General features: G+C 35.8%; 1 protein-coding gene across 1 annotated transcript in view; it reads left to right on the top strand.

Annotated features, from left to right (window-relative positions):
* Positions 1-675: 675 nt before the first annotated feature.
* LOC106091921 (protein Wnt-5) overlaps positions 676-10,416 on the top strand; it is a 515,558-nt gene continuing 505,817 nt past the window's right edge. The window contains exon 1 of the mRNA XM_059370462.1: positions 676-959. Within this exon, the coding sequence (XP_059226445.1) occupies positions 841-959 (119 nt within the window). The 5' untranslated portion in view covers positions 676-840. The remainder of the gene's footprint in view (positions 960-10,416) is intronic.

Here is a 10,416-nt window from a genome sequence, read left to right as displayed (position 1 = left end):
AAAAACAAACAGTCGGTGGCGTAGCATTGGCAGGAACTCCAAAAAGCACCAGAATATAGGGAAAATGAAAAATTATTTCAAATGATGACAACGACTCTCTAGTAAATAATAACCAATCATTTTTTATTTACTCCGCCAAAAGACGAAGAAGGCTTTCCTTATCACTCTCTACACGGTGGTCTCCTCCGCTAGGGATATGAGGACGACGACGTAATCGTAATAAAGCGTAGAAAAGTGATTAATAACATTTTATGATCTCCAGAACTAAATAAAACTAACGACAAACGAAACAGCCACACTTTTTTATGAGCCCTCTCCAACGGCTTGCCATTGTGTGGCCCCATTGCACTCACATCGAAGCGCTAGGCAAGGAAACGGAAATAATAATATGTGATTGTGGTCAAAGCGGATATCCGTCTTACACGCCAAATTCTGCAATAACAGCCAAGGGAGTATAACAAAAGAACACATTGCAAAATTTCCATTTTTTTTTTTTGGCAAAGCAAAAACAACCTGACCAACATCCACACAAATACTCCCGAAAGTCTTTGTCTCCAATTCTTTGGCAGAGTGTTGGGTTAAAAGAATTGCCATACTTAAAAATTACTTAAGAAGCATCGCCACTGCAATCACATTCACTTTTGGCTCCCTTTTTCCTGTATTCCCCTCCCCCCAAGTTTCGCGTAACTGTCGCCATTGCCTAAGGCGACTCATTCTCCCATTTACTGTCAGCCGAATTCATTTCTACGGCAACGGCATATCCCTCCATTACGCCATCACTCCATAGAGTTGCTGCGAATATTTTCAGTCTACAATTGGCGGAATAGCAAAGTTTAAAAAATGGAATTTCTTAAAAGGAAACATTTTTCATTGTGGATTACGACAACATTTATAATCGTGGCCGGTATTGCGGCAAATGTGAGCACAGTTCATGGACTGCAGGGTGTACCAACATGGATGTAAGTATAGCTACCCAAAAAATAAATGAAAACATACCCCCAAAACATTACAAATATCCACAAAGCATGATTCTATTTTTTCTTCTTTTTTTTTTGGTGTTTGTTTAAAGAATTTCTTTGCCAAACTGTCACATTAAATGTAAGATAATTATTTTTGACTTTTTCTCTGGTGCTCCAAAAAAATACCAAACAACGATGTAATAGAAATGTCATATAGACAAGGGAATGAAGTTTTTTTTAGCAACGGCAAGGAAAATCTTTAAAAGGTTTTACATTGCAGCAATTTAAGAGAAGCTTAGGAAGTTTTACTAAAAAAAAGTTTTTCAACCTTATTCAGCCAGGCTGAATTTCAGTTTTCCTACAGGAAAACCTTATTCAGCCAGGGGCTGAATTTCAGTTTTCCTATAGGAAAACCTTATTCAGCCAGGGGCTGATATCAGTTTTCCTATAGGAAAACCTTATTCAGCCAGGGGCTGAATTTCAATTTTCCTATAGGAAAACCTTATTCAGCCAGGGGCTGAAAACCTTATTCAGCCAGGGGCTGAATTTCAGTTTTCCTATAGGAAAACCTTATTCAGCCAGGCTGAATTTCAGTTTTCCTCTATAGGAAAACCTTATTCAGCCAGGCTGAATTTCAGTTTTCCTCTATAGGAAAACCTTATTCAGCCAGGCTGAATTTCAGTTTTCCTCTATAGGAAAACCTTATTCAGCCAGGCTGAATTTCAGTTTTCCTCTATAGGAAAACCTTATTCAGCCAGGCTGAATTTCAGCCAGGCTGAATTTAAGTTTTCCTATAGAAAATCTTATTCAGCCAGGCTGAATTTAAGTTTTCCTATAGAAAACCTTATTCAGCCAGGCTGAATTTAAGTTTTCCTATAGAAAACCTTATTCAGCCAGGCTGAATTTAAGTTTTCCTATAGAAAACCTTATTCAGCCAGGCTGAATTTAAGTTTTCCTCTATAGGAAAACCTTATTCAGCCAGGCTGAATTTAAGTTTTCCTATAGAAAACCTTATTCAGCCAGGCTGAATTTAAGTTTGCCTATAGAAAACCTTATTCAGCCAGGCTGAATTTAAGTTTTCCTCTATAGGAAAACCTTATTCAGCCAGGCTGAATTTAAGTTTTCCTCTATAGGAAAACCTTATTCAGCCAGGCTGAATTTAAGTTTTCCTCTATAGGAAAACCTTATTCAGCCAGGCTGAATTTCAGTTTTCCTCTATAGGAAAACCTTATTCAGCCAGGCTGAATTTCAGTTTTCCTCTATAGGAAAACCTTATTCAGCCAGGCTGAATTTCAGTTTTCCTCTATAGGAAAACCTTATTCAGCCAGGCTGAATTTCAGTTTTCCTCTATAGGAAAACCTTATTCAGCCAGGCTGAATTTCAGTTTTCCTCTATAGGAAAACCTTATTCAGCCAGGCTGAATTTCAGTTTTCCTCTATAGGAAAACCTTATTCAGCCAGGCTGAATTTCAGTTTTCCTCTATAGGAAAACCTTTTTCAGCCAGGCTGAATTTCAGTTTTCCTCTATAGGAAAACCTTATTCAGCCAGGCTGAATTTCAGTTTTCCTCTATAGGAAAACCTTATTCAGCCAGGCTGAATTTCAGTTTTCCTCTATAGGAAAACCTTATTCAGCCAGACTGAATTTCAGTTTTCCTCTATAGGAAAACCTTATTCAGCCAGGCTGAATTTCAGTTTTCCTCTATAGGAAAACCTTATTCAGCTGAATTTCAGTTTTCCTCTATAGGAAAACCTTATTCAGCCAGGCTGAATTTCAGTTTTTCCCTCTTTTTGAATCCTTAGCTATAAAAACGTTTTTTTTTTGTTTTTTTATTTATGTTTGAAAGGCCCTTAAATGAACTTGTCAATTTCCCTTTTCATTTCGAAACAAAACTATAAACATCACAAATCGATTGATTTTCCCCCCCTATCCATGGTTGAATCAAAAATTGTATCTATGAACTTGTTAAAGCTAAAGTCAGACATGCTTGTATTCTCTATGTATGTGGAATGTTGTTTGCTATTCCCAATTAATTGTTTTGTATGGTCTATGTCGATATTGAATCGAAAAATTGAGCACCAGAAAAAGAGTAACCCAGCTCCAGCTGTTTCAGGGCTCAGCAGGGCACTTTTGTTTCTAACTGTTGCCAATAGTTGGAAAATAAAAAAAAAAAAAAACAAAACTATAAGAGAAATTTTGTTGTGTAAAATGATTGGAAAGTAAAATGGTTTGGAGGAGTTTTATATTTTAGCACATCACAGGACTGAAGGTTAACATCATGGATTGGTTTTTTTTATTGTGTCTAATATGGTCACACTTTTATGTTCATAATACATTGAAAAAAAAAAAACGAATTGTATAGAAATTTTGGTCAGAATTTTAAAATTTCGTTGAAAACTGATTTTCCGTAACCCATTAACGCCCAGGCAATTGGGAAAATTTAGTATTGAGTAGTTATCTAAATCGGTCTATAACCAGCTTTAGCTATAGCTATAGCTAAGGCTGAAATCTTCATGCAGTCTTCTGTTTCGACGAAATCGGTGGATAACCTTGTATAGCCCCCGTATAAAACGATTTCTCGATTTCTCTCAAAATCACGTAAAAGTTTAATTTTTTAAAGAAAATTTCATTGAAATTGAACTTTCATAGAAAATCTTGTCGAAATTTGATTTTCATAGAAATATTGTCAATATTTGTTTTACTTTGCGAATCTCGTCGAAATTTGATTTTTATAGAAAACATAGCCGAAATTTTTGATCTTCTAGCAAATCTTTGCAAAATTTGATTTTCATAGAAAATCTCGTGGAAATTGAATTTTCCTACAAAATCTTGTCGAAATTGAATTTTCATACAAAATCTTGTCGAAATTTGATTTTCATAGAGTATCTCGTCGAAATATGATTTTCTAGAAAACCTTATCGAAATTTGTTTGTTTTTAGAAATTCTTTTCGAATCTCTAGAAAACCACGTCGAAATTTGTTTTTTTTAGAAAATCTTTTCGAATCTCGATTGTCATAGAAAATCTTGTCGTGTTTTTTTTTCCATAGCGAATCTCGTCGAAATTTAATTTTTATATAAAATCTCGCTGAAATATTGATTATCTAACAAATCTTGTCAAAATTTCATTTTCACAGAATATCTCCTCGAAATTGTATTTTTCACAGAATTACTCGTCAAATTTTGATACTCAGAAAATTACGTCGAAATTTTAATTAAAATAAAAAAATATTAAAATAGAAAATATGGTGGACTTTTGATTTTCTTAGAAAGTCTTTTTAAAAATTGAATTTCATAAAAAATTACGTCAAAGAAAATCTGGTCGAAATTGGATTTTCATGCAAAATCCTGTCGAAATTGAATTCTTAAAGAAAATCTGTCCAAATTTCATTTTCATAGAAATCTCGTCGAAATTTGCATTTGATTTTCTAGCAAATCTTTTCAGTGTTTGGTTTTCATAGAAAATCTCGTCGAAATTGAATTTTTATAGAAAGTCTTGTCGAAATTTGATTTTCATAGAGTATCTCGTCAAAATACGATTTTCTTCAAAACCTTCGTTGAAATTTGTTTTTCAAGAAAATCTTTTCGAAACTTGATTTTCATAGAAAATCTTGTCCAGATTTGTTTTCCATAGCGAATCTCGTCGATATTTGAATTTTTTTAAAAAATTTTGATTTTCTAGCAAATCTTGTCAAAATTTGAAAATTCGTCGAAATTTGATTTAGACCGAATATCTCGTCGAAATTTGATATTTAGAAAATCGCGTCGAAATTTTTATTTTATAGAAAAACTCGACTTTTGATTTTTACAGAACGTGGACGTTTGACTGTCGTAGAAAATCTTGTACAAATTTGATTTTCATAGAAAAACGTGTCAAAGTTTAATTTTTAAATAAAAATTTTGTCGAAGTTTGAGTATCGGAGAAAATCTCGTCGAAAGTGAATTTTCGTGGAAAATCTTGTCGAAATTTGACTTTCATAGGGAACCCGTCGAAATATAATATTCTAGAAAAACTCATCAAAACTTGATTTTTATGTAAAATCTTTTAGAAACTTAATTTTCATAGAAAATCTATTCGAAACTTGATTTTCATGGAAAATCTTGTCGAAATTTGATTTTCACAGAATATCTCGTCGAAATTTGATATTCAGAAAATCGCGTCGAAATTTTTATTTTATAGAAAAACTCCACGTTTGATTTTCATAGAAGATCTGGTGGACATTTGATTGTGGTAGAAAGTCTCTAAAAAAAGGAATTTTATAGAAAATCACATCAAAGTTTAATTTGAAAAAGAAAATGACTTTGAAATTAGATTTTTAAAGGAAATTTTGTCGAATATGAACTTTCATTGAAAATCTTGTCAAATTTTGATTTTCATAGAGAATTTCGTTGAAATATGATTTTCTAGAAAATCTCGTCAAAATTTGATTTTCATAGAAAATCTCGCCGAAATTTGATTTTCATAGAAACCTCATCGATATTTTATTTTCATAGAACATCTCGTCGAAATTTTATTTTCATCTTATGCAAATGTCACATTCACATTCAATCTTTTCGAATTTTTTTAATTTAATTTTCAAAAAGAAACAAATCGCGTCGAAATTTGATTTAAAAAAAAAAAAAACTCGTCGAAATTTGATTTTCTAAAAAAATCTCGTCGAAATTTGATTTTCTAAAAATCTCGTCCAATTTTCGAATTTCATGGAATATTTTGTTGATATTTGATTTTCTAGAAAATCTCGAAATTTGATTTCGGCACTGTTATTCGAAATTATAGAAAAAATTTGATTTCCGTTGAATAACACATCGTAATTTCATTTTGATAGAAAGTCTCATCGAAATTTGATATTCATAGGAAATCTGGTCGAAATTTGACTTTGGCCAAAAAGTCACCAGTTTAATTTTTATTGAAAATCTCGTCGAATTTAAGATTTTTTAGCAAATGTCAGCAAATATGTCCGGTTTGGGGTATGGGTTCTAAAAAATTGTCATGGTGAGCAAATACGTCCTATTTGGGGGTTGTTTAGGGGGTGGGATGCTCCCTAGACATTCGCTCCCGAATGTTGATATCAGATTCATGCTTAATTCTAAATACCTTGCATTTAAGCCCCATATTTCCATAGGCGGCAAACATGACTGGTTTGGTGCGTGTTTTGGGGATGGGGCGGCTACTCAGTGACTTGGCCCCGAAAATATATATCAGATTTGTGTTCTACTCTAAAATACTTTTTATTTGAATCCCATTTTATAATGGTCAGCAAATACGTCCGATTTGACCTCCTAAAGACCTTACATTTAGGCCCCATATTGCTATGGTCGTAAATTTGTGCTCTTTTGGGGGCGTTTTTGAGGAGGGGTGACCCCCCAAACGCTACGTCCGACATATGGCTATCTGATTCGTATTCTACACTCAAATACCTCTTTTTAAGCCCTATATCGCCACTGTCAGGAAATAAGTCCTGTTTGGGGAGTGCTTTTTTTGGGAAGGGGAGGACCCCCACAAACTTGGTCCCACATTTAGATATCATATTCGTATTCTACTCGCAAATACCTTTCATTTGAGTCCCATATTACCATGGTATGAAAATATGTGCGATTTAGGGGTGTTTTGGTAGTGGGGGGGGGTCCCCTAGCACTTGCTCCGACATTTTTATATCAGATACCTTTTCTAATCTTAAATACCTTTCATTTGAGTCCCATATTGTCATGATTGGTCTACAAATATATTTGGTAGGTTTTGGGGGTAGGGCGCCCCCCTAGGTATCCCATCCGAAATTTGTAAACCAAATTTTTGTTTTGAGGTTACTATAAGAGAGCACTAAAAATTTCGCTTAAATCACACCACCCATTTTCGAGATCTGGCGTTTTTGAAAATTAGGGTAAGGGGGAGGGTCCGCCCCCCCCCTTTAAGATATCAAAAAATTTAGTACCCTATTTTAACCATCATTATGCATCATCGGTAAAAATTTGAAGAAAATCGATTTTTGAGTCGATAACGAACACACTAAGAAATAAACCGACAAACAGACATAAATTGATTTTTTTTATATAAGACTAATTGTATCGGACCCGCTCCCCTGCTCCTTGTTGCATTCCCTAAAAGTTTTTGTTTTGAGCCCTAAATTGCCATAGTCCTTAAATAAGTCCTGTTTAGATGAGTATTTTATAGCTGAGGCGAACCCCAGTCCTGTTTGGGGCTGTTTTGAATCGGGCCCGCTCCGCTGCGCCTTGTTGCATTCCCTAAAAGTTTTTGTTTGAGCCCTAAATTGCCATAGTCCTTAAATAAGTCCTGTTTAGATGAGTATTTTATAGCTGGGGCGAACCCCAGTCCTGTTTGGGACAGTTTTGAGGGTGGGACGGCCTCTCAGTCATATCGCCTCAAATGTGAATATCAAATTCCTGCTCTACTGCCGAATACCCTTCCCTGGAGGGCTATATTGTCAGGGTCAGTGTAGATTTATGTCCGGTTCGGGAATATTTTTGGGATAGTTTGGCCACCCAGATACTAGACCCTGAAGGTCAAGAGCTTCCCTCTCAAATTTATTGAAACCAAACCGGGACCAGAGATTTGGTCCCGAATGTGAGTATTAATTTCGTGTTCTAGTCCCAAATAGCTTTCAGTTGAGCCCCATAGTCCCGAATGTGAGTATTAATTTCGTGTTCTAGTCCCAAATAGCTTTCAGTTGAGCCCCATATTCCTGTGGTCGGTAAATATGTCCGATTTGGGGTAATTTTTCGGGTGGGGTGGCTCCCTTAAAACTTGGCCCCACAATTGGATATCACATTCGTTGTCTACTCTTAATTGCCTTTGATTTGAATCCCATATTGTATTGATCGGACTATATATCCATTTTGCGGATTTTTGGGGGGGAGGCCCCCTCCCCTCTAGGTACCCACCCCGAATTTGGATAAAAAAATTTTGTTTTTAGGTTATTTTAAAAGTGCATACAAAATTCGCTTATCGGTTCACACATCTCTGAAATCTGGCTCTTTCAAAATTAGGGTTAGGGGGAAGGTCCGCTTCCCCTTCAAATATCAAAAAATGAAGTAACCTAAAAAATTAAAAAAAAATCGGCTCAGCTGTTTTTTGTCTATACGGAATATAGACAAACAAACAAACAAACCAACATAAATTCGTTTTTGATATGAATTGGTCGAAGTTTTATTTCTTATGAAGAAAAGAAATAAGTGCTGTTAAGGGCATGACAGTAAATAAGTGCTGTTAAGGGCGTGTGTTTAGGTTGGTTGGACCCCCAGAGCTTTGGTCCCCATTGTGAGTATTAATTTCGTGTTCTAGTCACAAATAGCTTTCAGTTGAGCCCCATATTCCTGTGGTCGGTAAATATGTCCGATTTGGGGTAATTTTTCGGGTGGGGTGGCTCCCCTAAAACTTGGCCCCACTATTGGATATCACATTCGTTGTCTACTCTTAATTGCCTCTGATTTGAATCCCATATTGTATTGATCGCACTATATATCCATTTGGCGGATTTTTGGGGGGGAGGCCCCCCCTCCTCTAGGTACCCACCCCAAATTTAGATACCAAATTTTTGTTTTTAGGTTATTTTAAATGTGCAAGCAAAATTCGCCTATCGGTCCACATATCTGCGAGGTCTGGCTTTTTTTGAATTAGGGTTAGGGGGAAGGTCCGCTTCCCCTTCAAGTATCAAAAAATAAGGAAACGTAAAAAATTTTAGGCTCATCCGTTTTTGTGTCTTTACGAAATATAGAAAAACAAACAAACCAACATAAATTCATTTTTTGTATGAATTGGTCAAAGTTTTATTTCTTATGAAGAAAGTCTCTTCGAATTTTGGTGTTTACAATGGTCTTAGAAAATTTCGTCGTAAACTGATTTTCATAATTTTTTTTTTTAATTTTTTTTGCCAAAGTTTGGCTCGACAAGTACCATTGTGTCAATGTCCTTCCTGGCTAATAGCAATTTTTGCCACAAAAGTCATTAACTTTTTTTTCATATTATCGTTTGAGGTTAAATTCAAAGTTAGGTTTTCAAATCATTGTGGCATCTCTCAGTCAAGTTATGTCTGCTTCATTGCTGTTGTCTTGGTTTACCTCATGTAGAGTGATTAAAAGTCCATTTCAAGTCAATCGATGAATAGCATTGGATTTTTTCTTTTTCTTTTTGGAAGAGAGATCGAGTAGGCCTGCTTATGATTAATTGTGGATGGTCCAATTTAAATTTGTAGCCACATGAGGTGCCTTCCACTCTCCCCAGGCACAACATGAGCTATTGGGCCAATTGTTTAAGGCACAGCATAGTGGTGAATGCACTTCCCTTGGCATTGTGGAAAATCTAATGGGATTTATGTCTGCGGTTGGTAAATACTCTCCTATCCTAACCAACCACATGCAGGAAGAGAAGTTTTGGGTTTTTTTTTTGTTTTGGTCCCCACAACAGTTTTATTCCTCCCATTTGTTTTTGGCCATTTTGAGTTTGAGTCAAATAAACAAATCGTATGGATTTATTGGCTATTGTGGCAACTTTACAGTTGGAGGTTGTTGGTGTTGTCGATGTTGTGTTGTTGTTTTTTGTTTTACTTGTCTTCTCTGTTGGCACATTAGTACTACGCCCATGTGTCGAGAAGTTGTTAGGTGGTAAGATGGATAGTTTGCCTGGATACTGAGATATTTATGAAGTGAAAATATCACCATATTATGTGTGTGCTCTGCCAGAGTCAACGGGGTAGCTAGCAGCAGCAGTAGAAGGCATAGCCTCCTCAACATCAACACCGGATGTTCCGCACAAAGCCTGAAATACAAAAATTTTCCCAAAATGATTGATCATTAAGGAAATGCTGTTGTAATCTTAGAAGGGGCTTACCTTAAAAGTATTGACGAAGTGTTGTACCAAGTTATGATATGGGAATGAAGAAACACATGGCCAGAAAGACAGAAAAACAATTGAACGAATTTCCTTATATAAGCATACTACATAATCTACTCTCTAAAACCTTTCATTTGAGTCCCATATTGACATGAACGTCCAATATGTCTGTCTAGGGGAGATTTGGGGTTGGGGCGGCCCGCTGGGCACTTAGACTCAAATTTTAATACAATATTCGTGTTGTACTCTCCAATACCTTTAATTTGATACCCACATTATTTCGATCCGTCCACTTTTGATTTTGGGTGTTATTTTTAAGGTACGGGGAGGGTGCGCCTCCCTTCCGATATCAAAAAATTATAAAGCCAATTTTTAATTTCAGAGAAAATCGGTTCTGCTGTTTTTAAATCCATACCGAACACACAAACAAACCGAGTCCCATATAGAGTCGTGATTGGCTAATATGCCCATTTGGATCGTGTTTGGGGCGGATGGGGTAACCCCCGATACTTCGATCTGATTTTGTATGCCAGGTTTGTAATCTACTCCCGAATATCTTTGATATGAGCCCCATATTGATAGAAACGTTCAATTTGTCTGCCTGGAGGAGTTTTGGA

The sequence above is a fragment of the Stomoxys calcitrans genome, chromosome 5 (genome assembly GCF_963082655.1).
Source record: "Stomoxys calcitrans chromosome 5, idStoCalc2.1, whole genome shotgun sequence".
Taxonomy (NCBI): Eukaryota; Metazoa; Arthropoda; class Insecta; order Diptera; family Muscidae; genus Stomoxys; species Stomoxys calcitrans.
Note: the sequence above shows the minus strand (reverse complement) of the source record. Positions and strands in the feature narration are given on the sequence as shown.